This window comes from Lynx canadensis, chromosome B3, assembly GCF_007474595.2.
Source record: "Lynx canadensis isolate LIC74 chromosome B3, mLynCan4.pri.v2, whole genome shotgun sequence".
NCBI lineage: Eukaryota > Metazoa > Chordata > Mammalia > Carnivora > Felidae > Lynx > Lynx canadensis.
Genome location: NC_044308.2, coordinates 61031443 through 61049499, shown reverse-complemented (window position 1 = coordinate 61049499; position 18057 = coordinate 61031443). Strand labels below are relative to the sequence as shown.

Genomic DNA, 18057 nt, shown 5'->3' with positions numbered 1-18057 from the left:
CTGTCTTCCCTTCCTCCCTCCCTCTTCCTTTCTCTCTTTCTTTCAATTTTCATTGCCTATTTCACCCATCCCCCCATTTGGGAACCATTGGTTTGTTCTCTATAATTAAGAATTTATTTTTTGGGCGCCTGGGTGGCGCAGTCGGTTAAGCGTCCGACTTCAGCCAGGTCACGATCTCGCGGTCCGTGAGTTCGAGCCCCGCGTCAGGCTCTGGGCTGACGGCTCGGAGCCTGGAGCCTGTTTCCGATTCTGTGTCTCCCTCTCTCTCTGCCCCTCCCCCGTTCATGCTCTGTCTCTCTCTGTCCCAAAAATAAAAAAAAAAAAAACGTTAAAAAAAAAAAAAAGAATTTATTTTTTGGTTTCTCTCTCTCTCTTTTTTTCTTTTACTCATTTGTTTCTTAAATTCCACATATAAGATATGGTATTTGTCTTTCTCTGACTTATTTCATTTAGCATTATCCTCTCTAGCTCTATCCATGTTGTTGTAAATGGCAAAATTTCATACTTTTTTATGGCTGAATAATATTCCATGGTATATATACACACCACATCTTCTTTACCCATTCATCTATTGATGGGCACTTGGGCCGCTTCCATAGTCTAGCTATTGTAGATAATGCTGCAATAAACATAGGGACGCATGTGTCACTTTGAATTAGTGTTTTTGTGTTTTTTGGGTAAATACCCAGTAATGTGATTACTGGATTGTAGGGTAGTTCTATTTTTAATTTTTTGAGGAATCTCCAAATTGTTTTCCACAGCGGGTATGCCAGTTTGCCTTCCCACCAATAGCGCACGATGGTTCCTTTTTCCCCACATCCTCGCCAACACTTGTTGTTTGGTAAAAGTTACTTCTGACATAAGAGTGGATCTGCCATGTTTTGCCTCAAACCTGAGACCACAAAATATGAACTGTCATGTAGAAATGTCGAGTGTTTCTTCCCGTCACCTACGACTTTGGCTTAGAGAGGAGCCATGACTGAACACTATGTCCTCCTTCTGATCACAATTCTCCCTCTACTCAGCACCAGGTACAAGGGAACCAGAGTTATGTCAGGAGACAGGAATGAGCCAGGAAGAATGGAGCTGTGGGTGAGGTGAGATTATATTACTGAACCCTGTGTTGAGAGTCCCCACTTTTGCTATCACCACTAACACATCAGGATTCCTTCCTAGAGCTTCACCCTCACTGACCATCTGGCCCCTAGAGGTCTGGATGCCTGGGCAACACCGTGGGGGTTCATGGAGGATGCCAATGATGATGTGGGGCCAGCTTGTCAGTTCTAGTCCCGCCTTCCCATTCGACTCCCAGCAAGGTAGCACAATGCTTCACCACTCCATCTGCCATCGGCCTTTTCCTATGCTGATGGGGAGATCTCTGGGTGTGGTATAGTCAGCACGTCTTCCTGGGGGTGCTCAGCAGTCACCGGCCCCTCACCGCCTCCCCCGCAGCCGCACCACCTATCCAGCATGCTCTCACTCTCAGCCAGGGCTGCAGAGCCCTGCAGCTAGAAGGTGGACCCACAACATCTTCAGCTTTTGGCGACTGCCTGAAGCACCCATCCTCTGAGCCCATTCTCCAGAAGTAGCACCCTGCCAACAATGTTTACTGTTCACTCCCCAGATGTCAAGCTCAGTCACCCATCTGCCTAGCAGCTGGGGAAAGAGTTCTCGTGATCGCTGGAAGGCTCTGCTTTCCCAGGGGAGTGAGGGCACATGCGGTTTACTTGGCCAGGGCCGAGCTTCTGTCAGTGTGTGAGTATGAGCAGGTTTAACGTAGACAAGCAAATCCCCCGGGATTAGCCTGGTGCAGACATACAGCTCAGCACATGGCGGCTGTTCTCGCACTGCTATTATGGATACGCACCTAAAGAGACTTTTTTTTTTCTTTTTAATTTCAGAGAGAGAAAGAGTGCGCGTGAATGAGGGAGAGGAGCGGAGGGAGAGAAAGAGAATCCCAAGCAGGCTCCATGCTTAGCACAGAGCCTGATGCAGGGCTCGATCATGACCTGACCCGAAATCAAGAGTCAGAGGGTAAGATGACTGAGCCCCTAAAGTGGGACCTGCTTGTTGAGGGTTAATTCATCAACTGCACCAAGGGACAAGGGGAAGGCACAGCAGCTGCTACCTTTCCTCTTTTACAGACAAAACACCCGTAAGGAAGTCAAAGCCCCGCTAACAAAGTCAATAGCAGATGTTCCAAATGTCCTGCGGGGTCACAATTTGTATCTGCCACCTCATCCAATGTTGACATAAGCGACCAGTGAAGGTGGTGGTGTGATTTATGAAGCTGGACGGATGGAAGCAGGAGGAGTCTGAATCAGAATGTAGCACTGTCTGCAAAAGTGTCAGCTAAAGCAGCTCTAAAGCAGTATAGACTCTTTGGAGTTAATGTGCTGAAACTGACTCCAGCCACCAACTGTCCCAAACACAGTCTGGTGCTCAAGCTTGGGAACTTCAGCCACAGTGCAGAACGCTGTCATTGTTTGCAGCTCTCGGTCCTTCCCCACCAGCTGCTGTATCTGTCAGGGTGGCAGGGTCTGCCTGAACACTGCCCGCTTGGAACCGTATGTGCTATTTCTGTGCACAGGATGTGAGGAAGTACTGGGCCAGGATATGAATCAGATTCCTATAAAGTGTTAAAAAGAACTGGTCTTCAAAGCATCCTGAAAGCATCACCCCACGCTACACTACTATAAAGAATCTGTAGTCTGAAAGACACTTGTAATTGCTCAGCAAAGAAGAAACCCTAAAGAATGTGGGTGATTAGAATTGGCCAAGTGGTAGATGCAGTAAAACATGGATGGCTCAGAAAAGCTGTGGGACACGGGTTTGCTTTATTTTCGTTTTAAAACAAAACATTTCATCTGCAGAGCAACTTTTATGGTGCCAAAGGAGTGGTCCTAAACTGGCTCTTAAGAAAAAAAAATCTATTGGCATTGAGGCACAAAGGTACAAAAATGATGTCTATGTGTGGCACTATTTATAACAGTGAAAGATTATTAGCCATCACAAGATCCACAAATAGGTTAAATACACCATGTTATGTCCCTTTGATGGAAACGAAACAGCTGTTAAGAGGAATAAAGTAATTTGGACATACTGGCATGGAATGATGTTTGTGAAAGACCATTACGGCAAAAAATCAAGTGGTAGAAAATGTGCTTGGAAATCACATTTCTGTTAAAAATAATATGTTCGTATATGCACAGGAAAAAGTCTCTAAGGAGCTGGAGAACACCATTAACAATGGTCAATTGTGACAGATTTTGTATGTCCCTATTCATTGCTTGAATCCTTTATAACAAACTTTACCTTTATGACAGAAAATATAACTAACAGACATTTATGAGAAAAGAATAGTATTATGCTGGGTTTTTCTATAAGCAAGGTACTTGGAGGCCTCAGGGAGGCCTCATTGCCCACGGAGTCCCTGACCGAATGGGTGAAGGCCCAGCAAAGCGGTTCTGAGCTCTCTGAGAGTCCGTGGAGGCTGCAAAGTCAGCATTCCTGAAATGCCATGAGAAAGGAGGGCTTGCAGACCTTGGGAGCCTTTCTTTACCCATCTTGGGACCTTGCTTTCTAGCTCCTGGGAGTGTCCCCGCAGCCTACGCAGCTGTACTTCTGCTTCATTAGGGCGGGGGGAGTCCACTGCCTAGCCAGAACCCCGGGCCATGACCCCAGACAGGTCACCGCTCAACCCTGGCACTTCTAAACACAGTTTTACTGACTTGCTATTCAAGGAGTTGTGCAGACTTATCAGGGACAAGTGGAAGCAGCAATTCATCTGCTCTGTCTTTTCCCTCCTAGCAAAGCCTTGAAGGACTAGACTTTGTTTCAAGGGCCAGGGGCACCTGACCTGCCTCTGTGACTGCGGGAATCCAACCTAGCACCCTCCCGGCCAGGCATCTCCTCACTGTGAGCAAGCTATGTCCTCGGGGTCGCCCCTGATGGCCCCTTCTCCAGGAGGGCGGGGGAGAGAGCAGGCCCATCTGTTTAACCACAGTGCACAGGGCTAGACAAGGTTAGGGCTCAGCCTTGTTTTCAGGTGGCTGAAGAAGCCCAAATTCACCATCCTTCACAAGCATTTTCTACTCTCTGTTCATCTCTGAACACCTTCTAGTCTCTCCTTCCCCACTGCAGGCCTCCCTTAGGTAGTTCCTACTCACCCTCCAGGTCTTGGCTCAAATGTCGCTTCCATGGGGCATCTTTCCCAACACCCCAAGGCCAGGCCAGGTCCCCTTCCACCCTCGACACAAGGCCCTCATCTCAGAGCACTTATCCCAGTTCTCTCTCTCTCTCTCTTTTTTTTTTTAAGTTTATTTATTTATTTTGAGATAGAGAGAGCACAAGCAGAGGAGGGGCAAAGAGAGAGGGGGACAAAGGATCTGAAGCGGGATCTACACTAACAGCAGTGAGCCCGGTGCGGGGCTCGAACTCACGAACTGAGAGATCACGACCTGAGCTGAAATCAGACACTTAACTGACTGAGCCACCCTGGCACCCCTCAGGTCTCATTTTCTGTTTCCCTATGACGACTCGATTTACATCTGTCTTCCTCATTAGAACATTAGCTCCTTGAGGGCAGAAACTAACCGTACCTGTTTTTGCTGCATCCCCAGCACACAGCACAGTGTCTGGCTCCACAGATACCAATAAGGGCTGACTCATCACAGGGGTGCCACAGAGGCCACGGGCCATGTGCCAACAGGGAAGGGAGGACGAGCAGGGGAAGGGCTTCTCTCCCTGGCCGTGACTACCTACCTCCTTTATTCCCATGTCTAAGGGAATGGTTAGTAGTGATATGCATGTCCCCTCTGAGAAGATTTACACGAGGTAGGCACTAGTGGCAAATGGCAGTGTTTAAAGGAACGAAGAGATTACCAGAAAGTTTTTCAGTTGAAATGAGAACCTTTGATGCCATGCATCCTGGTGGCTTCTCAGAGCCCTACAGCTCTGGACACCTGGGCTTCCCAGGGCTGCTGGAGGCATCCCGGTTGGGGGGGTGGGGTGGGGTGGACAGAATCCGACAGAAACAGAAACCCTCCCCTGGCATGATAGCGAGCCTTAGCAGCAGCAGAGGAGGGTTGGGACAGGGGTGGGCACTGACCTCGGCTGATGCGTTGCTTCTCCCCAGACAGGATGCCGGGACTGTCGATGATGCTGATGCTCTTCAGGACCTGATTGGGCAGCTGGGAGCACATGAATCTGGAAGAAAGGGATCAAAGGTGGGATCAGGAACTACATATCTCTGAGCTCTGAAGAGTTCCTTGGCCTCTCAAGGTTACCGACATGGTCTGTACAGCGGGAACTTGCAGGGCATTGACAGCACCTCCACTGGGGCCATGGGGACGGGATGCCGGACCCTTGGGCAGGTGTAGGAAGGTGCCTTGGTACCTGCTGCCACCAGCCACCAGATCCTTAACTGTTAATTTTGATTTGAGCTGACATTTGCTGAACACTTAGATGTTTACAAACATCGTCTCATTTGTTCCTCACAGGAACCCCTTGAGGAAGAAATTCCTGTTAACATCAGAGAAGGTAAGTAACTTACTCAGCATCACTCAGGGCTGGGCCTTAAGCCTAGGTTAGCTTGACCCAAGCCCGTCAGCCTCGCCTGCCCCTTCTCCAGGCTGCTCCTTGGCCAAACATCCCGGGCTTCTCCTCCCCGGGGAATCTCATGACTCCTCCAGGGTCACTGCCCACTGTCCAAGCTCCCTGCCCGGCTGCTGCCCACTCCCTACTGGGACAGTAGAAGTACCAGTGGCCTGGGGGCTCAGCATCCAGGCCGGTGCCCATATGGCTTCAGGCCCAGCACAGGGCAAGCACCTGTGGGCAATACCCCAAATCCTCCAGGTGCTTTGGAAACCAAGGGATACCCTAAGAGTGGACAGAGTGGCAGGGGCAGGGAAGAGTCCTGGCCAAGCGTCTCAAGCCTCTTTCCTTGGCCCTCACTTGCCTGTCACCGTCTCTTCCTTCTCGTCCCGATCCTCCTGCTCTCAGCTGCCCTGGTCTCGGCCTCACGGAAGCAGAGGGGAGTGGAAGAAAAATATGGCCTGTGGGTCAGCAGACTGGGTGCAGGCTCAGCTCAGGCTTTGTCAGAAATTTGCTGTGGGATCCTGGACAAGGGCTTCCCAGCTCTGGGCCTGTGTCCTTATGTATAAATGGAGACACTTGGACAGGGACTGGTGAGGTCCTTTTTAGCTGTAATACTGAGTAACTCTAGAGTAGCAGAAGGAAACACTTTGATACTTTTTCACCCAGGCAGCAGGGCTCAAGGTGGCTCTCTGGTAGGCACTGTGTCTGTTCTAAGGCACACACTGCAGATAGAGTGCCTCCCCTTTTCCTGTATTGTAAATGGCTAACTTCTGGATCTGTGTGGGCAGAAAGCTGGAAAATCCTCTGTGAAAGCTCAATTCTTCCATTCAGGGGAACTGGTGGGATCACTCAGAAAGTAAATATGCTGGGAATGCAGGACAGGGATGCCATGCTGGCCTTCACAGTGCACACGTGGCCAGCACAGCCCCACGGGGAGGGTGGGGGCGCAGCCGCATGGCGAGGGGTGGGCAGTCCTGAGCAAGAGGTACAATTACTGACATTTCAAATCAGCTTGTTTTGAAGGTGCTCAGGACAAGTTTCCTACACATTCTTTCCTACCTTTTCAAGTCAGCCCAGGAAAATGTAGGAAAAGATACTATCATCATTTTGCAGCTGGAAAAGTTGAAGCACAAAGGAGTTATGACATCTTGAGGTCATATCGTTAATGCATGGCTGGCTGGAGACCACAGACTAATATTTCTGATGTCAGCTGAGTAGAACTGAATCCATAAAGTTAAAAAGCTCACAACGTTAAAAATAAAGGGCCAAGTTAATTTAAGAAAAGCCCCTCATTTCTGATTTTCTCCTGCCCATCGTGCATCCTCCAGACCTGTAAGTAAACCCCACTGCCCAACACTGGGAGAGCAGACCCATGAGAATAAAGGACACAGAGATCACGAAGCATTCGTTCTTTGTAAGTTCACAAAGAAAAAAAGAAAACCACTGCATGTAATGCTCTAGAATCGAGGTAGGAACAGAGTTCTGAGCATATCCGCGGTAGACCGCGTTTCTTGTCAGTAACGATTCAGTCTCTTACCACAGTCCCATCCTTTTTATTAGATGGCTTGAGGTATTTGACAGTGCCGAAGAATCGCACATATGCGAAACTATTTTACGTAAAGTATTCCTGTGAGAGGCTGACCTTTCTCCAAAACCACAAGCTCACACTCAATATCAATTTTTCCAAAACACAAAACCCCTAGATTCTAGTGTAAAGTTAACAGAGGGATTCAAAATTTATAAACTGTCCACTCCCTCACTGCAAAGTGACAAACTTTCGACAACTACCCTGCCTCCTGACTCAACAGCAGAGACAAAATCTGTGAGCCACAAACCAAGATGTGGTCAGATGTGGTGACATTACCACACAATAAACAAGACAGCAGGCTGAGTGGCCCACAGGGGTAATTGCAGAAAAAGGGAGGAGGGGGAAGAGGAGGGAGGAAGGAGAGGGGCAGGGGAGAGGGGGGAGAAGATGGGGGGGGGGAGAGGAGCAGGGAGCTCTCCAGGAGCATCCTGAGAGGGCATGGTTGGGTTATGTGTGTAAAAGCAGACTACACTCCATGAAAGAAAGCAAGGAAGCCTCGTGGGGGAGGGGGAGGGGGAAGGACTGGGGTGATGGTGGTGGGGGTGGGGGGCAGGGGTGGGGAGGTAGGGGGGAGCACAGAGCAGAAGTCAGCTTTCAGACCCCCATGTGGGGGCAGGCCTCATACACTGGGGTTGGAACCACACATATTTTCTTAAATAATTATATTGTAACCAGAAAAAACCCTAATGGAACACTGTTACAACAATCCTGTCTAACTTTTAAGCTTTAAGAAAGCAAGGTAAAAGACAAGGTTATTTACTGGGTGTCTTCTCGTCAGCCCTCGGTCAGGCCTTTCTTGCTTATGTTTGTGTGCTGAAATGTTCCCAATCACAGATTTGCTATCCCAAGATGGATTTCCTACCCTTGCCAGAGTGACTAACATAAATGTACCTGTGCCTTGCTTTCTACATTTCACACAAAATACGCAGACATGTGCTGGCTAAGCCCAGGAGCCTCACAGAAGCCGTTACGGAGTGTTTCCTCATTCAGGGCTGACCTGATGCATCTTGTTCTGATAAGAGGAGGGGAGGATGAGCCCAAACCCTGTGCTTGACCCCCATTCCCTGCCACTCCCACACCCCAAAGGCTCAGGGGTAGCAGAAAGGGGGCTGGATAAAGGAATAGTCTGGGCAGGTCTTGCTGCCTAGTAAGACAAGGAAGTGAGAGGATCAGAGATTTTTAAGTTGCCTCTAAATGCTAGCATTCCAATTCGATGATCAATATTTAAAAAGAACCGGGCAGTGCCCTAATGCTGCTTTTGGTTTCCAAGCAATATAGTGATATCTAGCAGTCACAGTAATAATAAAATGGCACAAACATTTACTGCCCACTCACTATGTATCAGGCAATGCTCTAGATACTTTCTGTAGACATTAACTCACTCAATCCTTGCCACAACCCGAGACGTAGGGGCTGTGCACTGCCATTTACTCAGGAGGAGACTGGGGCACATGCCAAGTCACATGGCTGTAAGGGATGGAACTGGTATCTAACCCACTAGTTTGGACTCAGGCCCAGGTTTTCGACTACTAGGCTGCTACCAGCATTTCGTGCATTTGAGCCACTGCTCTGTGCCTTATCATAGAGGGCGACATTCCAAAACAAGGGAGTGACGTGCTGTAGCCCTGGAACTCCCCACCCGAGGCTCCCTTGTGACTTGCTCTGGGCCCACTGCTGGAGGGCCTGGAAGCAGAAGCCCTTGCTTACTCATGGTGTAAGCTCTAGGTGTCTGAGCAATTCTACCAGCCCGAGAACTCCCAGGTTGTCATCAGGTTCAAATTAATGGATGCTGACAATGGAGAGAGTATCGTGCAGTTTCAAAGCATCTTCTTCAACCGCAGCTCACTCACTGATTAGAGTAAGGCATAGTAAACAGCACACCAGACACGAAAAGACTTTGACAACCAACCCATGATAATTGTTACATTAAAATATCATAGTTCTTGTTACATGGTCCTATCACAAACAGCTGATCTAACCTTCCACTGCCCAGGAAGAATTTCACATTCAGACTATAAAAAGCCCACAGTTACCTCTTACTTAGATTGAATCTTACAGAATTACCACTGTTACAGAATTACTTACATCTTTTACAAGTAAAAGACGGTGGAATATTGGCAATTTCATGTGGTCCAACCTAAGGATGGATACTTTTCTAAACCAAGCCTCTCTTTCCTGACTCCCACAGCAGGGAATGCCAGGTGCAATGCATCAGTGCTGGGAAAGTCTGCCTGAGTCCAGGGAGAAAGACTGGTTTTCTGGAATGTCAGGACCAGGCCGTACAGGCAGCTGCCAATGAAGAAATACGGTTAATGACCTGGCAGCTACCACGAATCTTGAGGTTAAAGATTAATGGGAAGTGCTTCAGGGGGATTATTATGGATAAGCATGCCATAAAACAAAGAAGTAAACAAACAAAGCCAGTTAATCACTCAGATTTAAAAAGAAACAACAACAAATTTGCTGGTGATTCTTGGCAAAAGTCTATTTTCCTTAATCTCTGAGGCTAAATTAGCTGACAGAGCCAGCTTGTATCTGGACTGATGCTGTATACTTGAACTACATCTGTTAAAAAAAACTCCCAATGGGACTAAGTGACTATGTAACATTCATATATTTAAACAACAAAACAAAACAAAACAAAAACCTCCACTGCTAAAGTCTCATTTAATTACAGAGAGGCAAAAAATACAATATAAGTCCAAAATTACACGTAAGTATTCTATTATTGCTAAACCATCATACAAATGTGAGATAGTGGGGTTTTTGTTTTTATCACCACCATCATCAGGACTGGCTAAATGGACGGGTGCACAGAAGTACCCTTCAGATTCCTTTAGCTCAAAATCCCTAGGGCCACTGATAAAAGTTACTTTTCAAAAGGAAACAGAGGCAATGAGGAAGTAAATGAGATTAAGAATTTCTTCTGTGGATAACTACAATTATTTTTTTAAGTTTATTTATTTTGAGAAAGAGAGAGCATGAGCAGGGAAAGAGCAGAGACAGAGAGACAGAGAGACAGAGAGACTCCGAAGCAGGCTCTGTGCTATCAGCACAGAGCCCTACGTGGGGTTTGATCTGGGATCATGACCTGAGCCGAAACCAACAATTGGACACTTAAACTACTGAGCCACCCAGGCGGCCTGTGGATGATTACAATTTAAAATTAACACTAAACTAGATCCTAAACGAAAAACAACGTCTGCAGCTATCTGGACTAAAAACAAACAAACAAACAAACAACAAAACAAAAAAAACCCCAAACCACCCTGTTTAGAAAAGTAGATTAACAGAAAAACATAACACCCAATTCAAAAGCAGACTGGTTGGGGGGAAATGTCAGATGCCAAATGTGACACTTCTAGAACTGACCAAAATACCCTGGAGCCTCCCAGGACTCGTGCCCTCGGGTGGGGCTGGTTGTCCATCTGCTCCTGTGTGAGTTGGAACTGCCTCCTGATAACAGGCTGTGGAGCCATTCCCACGGAGAAGCTCCACGACAGGCCTGACTGTGGAATCCCTCTCGAAAGTAAGGTAGCATGGCAGAGTTTCAGAATGTTGCATTGAAGTTGTTTTCAGGGGCGCCTTGGGTGGCTCAGTCGGTTGAACGTCCGACTTGGGCTCAGGTCATGATCTCACAGTTCGTGAGTTCGAGCCCCACATCGGGCTCTGTGCTGACAGCTTGGAGCCTGGAGCCTGCTTCGGATACTGTGTCTCCCCTTCTCTCTGCCCCTCCCCTGCTCACGCTCTGTCTCTTTTTTTTTTTAAGTTGTTTCCATAGAACTCTTGTTGTTCTAGACTCAACTCCTTTTACTGTTTGAGTATGGAATTTCTATAATTTGAAGCTGCCTTCTGGGAATTTGTCTTCTTTTCTCAAAGTGTACGTAGCCCCTCTGTTGCTTTCTTAGAAACCAGCCTTACATGTTGAAACGCAGGCTGCACTGGCTCGCTTAATGCTTTGAGGCTGGTGTCACCTTGTGAAGTGCTAACTAACCTCTTTTAAAGATGCCCTTGGGGGCAGATCCTCAAGCCAATGCCCCGTAGTGAGAGGGCCAGGGTAATGAGACCTATCCCGTGGGTGATGGTGGTTGCTTGGTGGCTCCAGGGAAAAAATTCTCCCCTGTGGACAACCAATTCCCATTCCTACTAAGTACGGTTATTTTGACCTCGTTCCCAGAAAGTATGCTGTGTAACAAGAAGTTTGCCTGCCTTTACAGCTAGCTTTGCTGGTGTTCCCATAGGGATGCTGTAATTACATACATACATTTGAGCGCCCTGTGCTAATTGATTTAAAAAAATGTTTATTTAGTTTGAGGGAGGGAGGGGGAGGAAGAGAGAGAGAGAGAGAGAGAGAGAGAGAGAGAGAGAGAGAGAGAGAGAGAGAGAATCCCAAGCAGGCTCTGTGCTAGCAGCACAGAGCCCAGTGTGGGGCTCAATCTCATAAACCCAGAGATCATGACCTGAGTCGAAATCAAGAGTTGGAGACTTAACAGATTGAGCCACCCAGGTGCCCCAAATTGATTTGTTCTTACATGAGCCTGGGGGAAACAACAGCACTATTGTGTGGCTATGTCTTAGTCATACTGTTTACTCTTAAGTGCGATGAGGTACATCCCTTACACGTGAGCCTCACATATGCCTGGCCACCAGCATGGCTAGAACAGAAACTTCTTTGCCAGGGCTTCATGAGGTGGAGGGTGATAGGAGGGAAGAAAAAACTGAATTCTAATCTTGCCTCTGCCTTTTCTTGGGTAAGTCATTTTACTTCTTTGCTTTCAGTTTTCTCATTTGTAAAACAGCCATGGTAGCATTGTTTTATTAACGCAGGAAAAGTAGTGTATACGAAATCATTTATCTCTAATTTGGGACATAGTCATCACCTTTATCATTATGGTTAGTGGTTATATTAGGGACAGCCTTAAAAGTTAGGGAGCAGCAGGCAGTGATTCTCAGTCCAAATGTCATGCCATTCGGCAGTTCGGTGGTCACTAGTTGGGACTCTGGGCCATATGGCCTGAGCTCCAATCCCAGCACTGCCGCATAACAGCTGAGTGACCCTGTGGAAGTTAGATGAACTTCTAGGCATCAATTCTCCCTGTCTACATTGGGGATAATAGCAGCATGCATGTCACAGAGTTATGGTGACGATTTACAGCTAAAAGTAAAGTACCATATCTGATACCCAGTAAATGCCATATATTATTTGCTAGTAGTTTTCTATGTATTCTCAATTTAATTAACACTTGATTATATAAGGCATGGATTATTTTCAGCAAGTTTTAAATCTCAGATAATGGACCTTGCCATTCAAAATTTTCTTTTTTTAAAAAAAAAGTTTATTTATTTTGAGAGAGAGAGAGAGCACAAGTTGGCTGGGGGCAAGAGAAAGGGAGAGAGAGAATCCCAAGGAGGCTCCACACTGTCAGCACAGAGCCTGATGTGGGGCTTGATCTCATGAACCATGAGATCATGACCTGAGCCAAAATCAAAAGTCAGACCCTTAAATGACTGAGCCATCCAGGCATCCCCCCAAATTTTCTTAAATGCTTCTTTTCCATACTCAGATATCTGCTGTAGGTTTAGGACTTGAAAAAAGATAAATTTGTTGGGAAAGTAAATCATCTGCCAAAAGAAAACAAGCCAACAGCCATTCTTCCAGGGTTTTCCTTTGTGAATATGGACTCCATAAAATAGTAATTTGAAAAAAGTGGCAGCTTATTTCTTTTTTAAGCCTTTGTTGGGCAAAAAGAGAGTAAGACTAAAGGCAGTGGGAATGAAACCACAGGATCCCAGGCAATCTTCCATGGAGAAGGACCTTGTGCCCTGCACTTTCCAGGCCTCTGGAAGCATCTGGGGCCAGTCTTGAGACAGGAGGCCTGGCTGTAGCCTGCTCTCTGACCAGGATGCCCCGGGAGGCCCTGATTGGGGAGCTTCTTGCCCCACCTTCCCTCAATTGTCTCAGGAGACCCTCTGGTGTTCTCCCACCTGGGTTCTAACCCCTACTTCTCCCCCAGGAGAGGCTCTGGTGGCAACCAAGGCTGTTCTGGAGATGAGGAGGAAGTCCTTCCCAGAGCATCCTGCGGGTGGAAAAAATCATCTGGACAGTATTCTGTAAACCACTGTCAGCAGTAAGATGGAATTTCTCTGTGAGCCCATCTACATCATCTGTGCATTTCTATTTATCCCACTGCCATGCTCCCTGGCTGCCATTTGGATGCCTCCTTTAATTTGTGATAAGAGCATAAGAAAGCCAGTAGAGCCCAGTTTTTCCCAGAGGCACCTGGGCTGCTCCTGGCAGAGCCACCTGGGCTCTTTGTGCCTGGGCACAAATTTATCCCCTAGTGCTTGTGAATGGTGCCTCCTGGAGCTGGGTGATGGGTGCCTCAGCCTCTGGGAGGATAGCAGTTGGCTAGAAGCCTTTATTCTTATTTTCTAAACCATCTAAAAAGAAGTATAGTTCAGGACTTTTGTCTGTCAGCTCTTCCTAAAGGGGTTGAGATGACCCCTCCCTGGCTTGGCACCCCCACAAGCCCATTCCCCCAGAGTAACCGGTCTAAGGCAGGAGACTCATAAAAGAGGGGAAGGGAGAGGTGAGGGGTATGGCAGGAGAGAAGAAAGGGAAAAGGTTTAAAAAAAAAAAAAAAAGCTAGGAGTGACAAAGAGAAGGAAGGAGAGGGAGAGAAGAGCAGGTCATGTCCAAGAGTGCACAGCTGCTTCCAGGACACCTGCTTGCCTCCACATCCCTCTGTATCACTGGGAGCTCTGGAGAAGGGTACAGAGTGGTATAAATAAAGCTCATCTCCAGTTAAGACAGAATCTGAGGTGTCCCATGACTTCACATCTGTAATATCATGAGCAAGTAACAAAATGAACTTTTCGTGTGGTTTTACCTCTATTTCCCCTGCCCTTGCCTTAACGAGTAAGGAAGCAGCTCAGAGTGAGGGAGTGAGAAGCCTAAGGGGCAGCCAGGCAGGCAAGGTGACCTGTCCTGGAATAATCAACAGGCTGAACGTGGGGGTCAGGCGAAACCCAGGGGTCATCTGGGTTAGGTTCTCTGTGCAGGACGCCCCAGCATACCATGCCTGAGAGGTGGCCATGCAGCAACCGCTTAACATTGTCAGTGATGGGGAGATCACTTCCTCACAAGGCAACTGGATCCATTTCTGTGCAGCTGAAACTATTAGAAATTTATTCCTTATACTGTGCAGCCTTATAATGTCTAATCCTGGGGATTAGCTCTGTCCTCTGAAGCTACCCAGAATGGGTAATAAATGATCATTTTCTATGATAATCTTTCAAATATTTGAATACAATAAGCATATTCTCTATAGCTTCTCTGTTCTAGAACAGACATGCTCCATTCTGTTTTTGAACCTTTATATGTAATTGGCAAGAATACAAAGAAAAGGTTTAAACAAAGGTTGACCAAAGATAGCAGTTTGCTGGTCCTTACCGATTCAGGAAAGCATTTCCAAAGCGACTAAGCTTTCGGAAGGGCTTTTTGGGGTCCACAACTAAAGCGTTGCCTGGGGTGCTGCCCTCAGTCTCCCCGTACATCACAGCGATGAAGGAATCGGTGGTGGGCTCTGGGCCAATCCTCATGCCTGGGAAATCTTGCTCCAGTAAGTATCTGGGAGGGAAAAAGAAAAGAAACTTGGCATGTTGTCACAAAGCAAGAGGCCAGGAAGCTTTCTGGGGCTACCAATTTTTAACATAATCATTTAAAGCCCTAGGAATATAGACCCCAAGAAAAGGAGAATGACTGGCATTTTACTCTTTTACTAATGACAAATTTTCAAAGCTTAAAATCTACAACCTAAGTCTCCCCCCACCCCTATAAGAGGCTTTGTAACAGGTCAGACATCTTGTAGACTTCCAGGAGCTTCTGAAAAAGTACCTTTCCTTAGCACAATTCCCGTTTCAGGTTCCATGGGCACCATAGGCACCACCCCAGGGAAGTGTACCCAGCCAGCTCCCGTTGCATCCTGCTAGAGCCTGCTCAGGACCAACTCCGTTTGGGAAGCGTTCCTGTCCTTCCAGTGTGTTGGGCACACCTCTGTGGGCCCAGGGCACCCTGTGCCTGCAGCCATCATAGTGTTTACCAGGGGCACTGGACTTCTTTGTTTGTTGGCCCTTGCAGGCTGGCCCGTGTCTATGGCTAGATGCCTATTCCCAGCACCCAGCACTGCACCTGCCCAGAGAGGGCACTCAGTGTAGTGAATGAAATAATGAACCCTCTCCCTCCTTGTCACTAGCAATCATTGTAGCCGTCACATCCCCCCTTGTGCATTTTACAGCTCCCTTGGGTTCCTGGAGGTCATGGCCATGGAAGATGATCTCCAAAGAATTCAGCAGCAACAGAGGCTGCTATGGGCGATGGGGTTGAAGGAGGCAGGGGGCAGGGGTTCAGATTAAATACTGCCAGGGCCATTACTAGCCTTATGTGCGAATTGGAAAAAGATGCTCCTTCCTCCAGGTAGACCCAGCCCTGCACTAGGATTTACAGCTTGGTAAGCTAGCTGGATTCCACCCCCGCCCCCACATGCCCCTCTGCCCAAGTGCCTTCACGTGGCTTAACCTGTACAACTGCACACAGTGGGCCTAGCAAATATCATTGAGGGCTCTTATTTTAGGGGGCTGAGAAGACCAACCCATGTGATACAGGCCAAAGACTGGCTCAGTGATTTGGCTGGGGTTGTGGCAAGGTAGCCAGAAGTAGAGTGGTGGGGAAAGTCTGCTTTCTGTGGGAAATGCTTGAGCCCTAACACAGCTCCCCTCCACCACCAGCACTTCATTCAGTTGAAGCCACTCAGAGCCCCTCCCTGCCTCCCTCGCGACCAAGATTTCCTTTCCACGAGGAAGGAACACACTAAAGAGTAGTTATGGCAGGGAGGTGAGCAAACACTACTCCCTCCTTCCTTTGCAACCAAGAGGAACATGAAGAAAAGAGTATTTTGGAATACATTTCCCTCATTCCCAAGCAACAGGTGGAAATGCAACAGCTTCAGAGAACACTCCACAGTGACTGTCAAAAATTCTGGGGCGGGGGGGAGTGGTGGAGAAGAATCCCTGTTTGAGGTGATTAGGACAGAGCCATGTCCCAGCCCCTCCAGGGAGATGATCCGTCACCCTGCACAACTTTCTCCAGCTCCCCAATCCTGCAGCCAACAATCTATTTGGTCCTAGCCTGGAGTACCTAGGCATTTAGCCCCTAGTCCTAGGGGTGCCTGGGTGGCTTAGTCGGTTAAGCATCTGACTCTTGGTTTCAGCTCAGGTCATGATCTTATTGTTCATGGGTTTCGAGCCCCTTGTTGGGCTCTGCGCTGACAATGCAAAGCCTGCTTAGGATTCTCTCTCTCTCAGCCCCTCTTCTGCTCACACTTTCTCTCTGTCTCAAAATAAACAAATGAACTTTAAAAAGTAAAATTAAGAATAAATGTCCTGACTGATCAAATTTTGGCCCAGAACCTGTGATTTTATTTCCAGGGATAGAAGGAACTGCATTACCAACTGTCCAACACAATTTTGCCATCTTTCTAAGAATAAGAAATTAGGCCACCCCTTACACTTACGTTTTTTATGTCAACAAAATTGAAATTCCTTAGCGATCTTAGCAAGCTATATTCTAAACATCTAATTGATTTCATTGCTAGTTTCAATGTCATCCAAAGTTTCTATCTTTCTGTGAAGTTGTGGAGCACCAGAATAGATAACATTTAAATATGTCCCCTACATTTTGAGGAAATGTGAAAAAACAATCGGATAATAGCACAGCATTTACCAAATACTCACTATTTATGTGGAGTACAAAGGCCCTCCACACGCACAGTTGTTCAGTTGTTCTGAGTGTTGCGATCCCCGTAACACTCTGAGGTGGGCACATTTTACAGTTGGGAAAACTGGGGCATCAGAAAGGCTAAGCAACTTGCCTAAAGTCACACAGTTAAGTGTTTCAGTGGAAATGGAATGCAGGCAGGTGGACCCCAGGTCTTGTGCTGTCTCCAGATAATGTTTAATTAAAAAAAAAATTTTTTTTTTTTTAACATTTATTTGTTATTGAGAGACAGAGAGACACAGAGCATGAGCAGGGGAGGGGCAGAGAGAGAGGGAGACACAGAATCTGGAGCAGGCTCCAGGCTCTGAGCTGTCAGCACAGAGCCTGATGTGGGGCTCGAACCCACAAATCACAAGATCATGACCTGAGCCGAAGTCAGATACTTAACCAACTGAGCCACCCAGGTGCCTCTTGTTTAAATTTTTTTTAATGTTTGTTTATTTCTGAGAGAGAGAGAAACACAGCATGAGCAGGGGAGGGACAGAGAGAGAGGGAGAACACAGAATCTGAAGCAAGCTCCAGGCTCTGAGCTGTCAGCACGGAGCCTGATGTGGGGCTCGAACTCAAGAACTGCGAGATCACGACCTGAGCCAAAGTCAGACGCTTAGCTGACTGAGCCACCCAGACGCCCCATCTCCAGATAATGTTTAAACCTGGGTTTGAGCTGGTGGTTTGCTCAGAGATGAGGAGCACAAGGGGGGTTCAGGGCCCTCATGCAGAGGGTGGCACTGGCCACAGGCAGCACTATCTTGTATCTCCTCAAAAGTGAGAGGTAAGAGCTCTCCCAGCTGTCTTCGGGCATGGTCCTGGGGCTGCCCTAACAATGAGGGGTCAGCTCTCCCCATTCTCCCTAGAAAAAAGCTGCACAGAGAAGGAGCTACTTTTCAGAACATGTTCAAATTTAATTTTTTAAAATAATTTCAGAACTTTTTCAGGCACCTAGTAGACTAATAAATAAAAACGCTTAGGAACAGAAATGTTCATGTTTACAAATTCTTGTGAAATTCCTCACAAATCTTAGAAATACTGGTGGAAG

General features: G+C 47.3%; 1 protein-coding gene across 1 annotated transcript in view; it reads right to left on the bottom strand.

The window, feature by feature from the left end:
• Window positions 1–18057, bottom strand: part of EHD4 (EH domain containing 4) — an 87828-nt gene that overhangs the window by 51743 nt on the left and 18028 nt on the right. Inside the window, exons 2-3 of the mRNA XM_030318428.1 lie at window positions 14640–14816; window positions 5111–5208 (exon numbers count right to left, since the gene is read on the bottom strand). Coding sequence (XP_030174288.1) covers window positions 5111–5208; window positions 14640–14816 — 275 coding nt within the window. The remainder of the gene's footprint in view (window positions 1–5110; window positions 5209–14639; window positions 14817–18057) is intronic.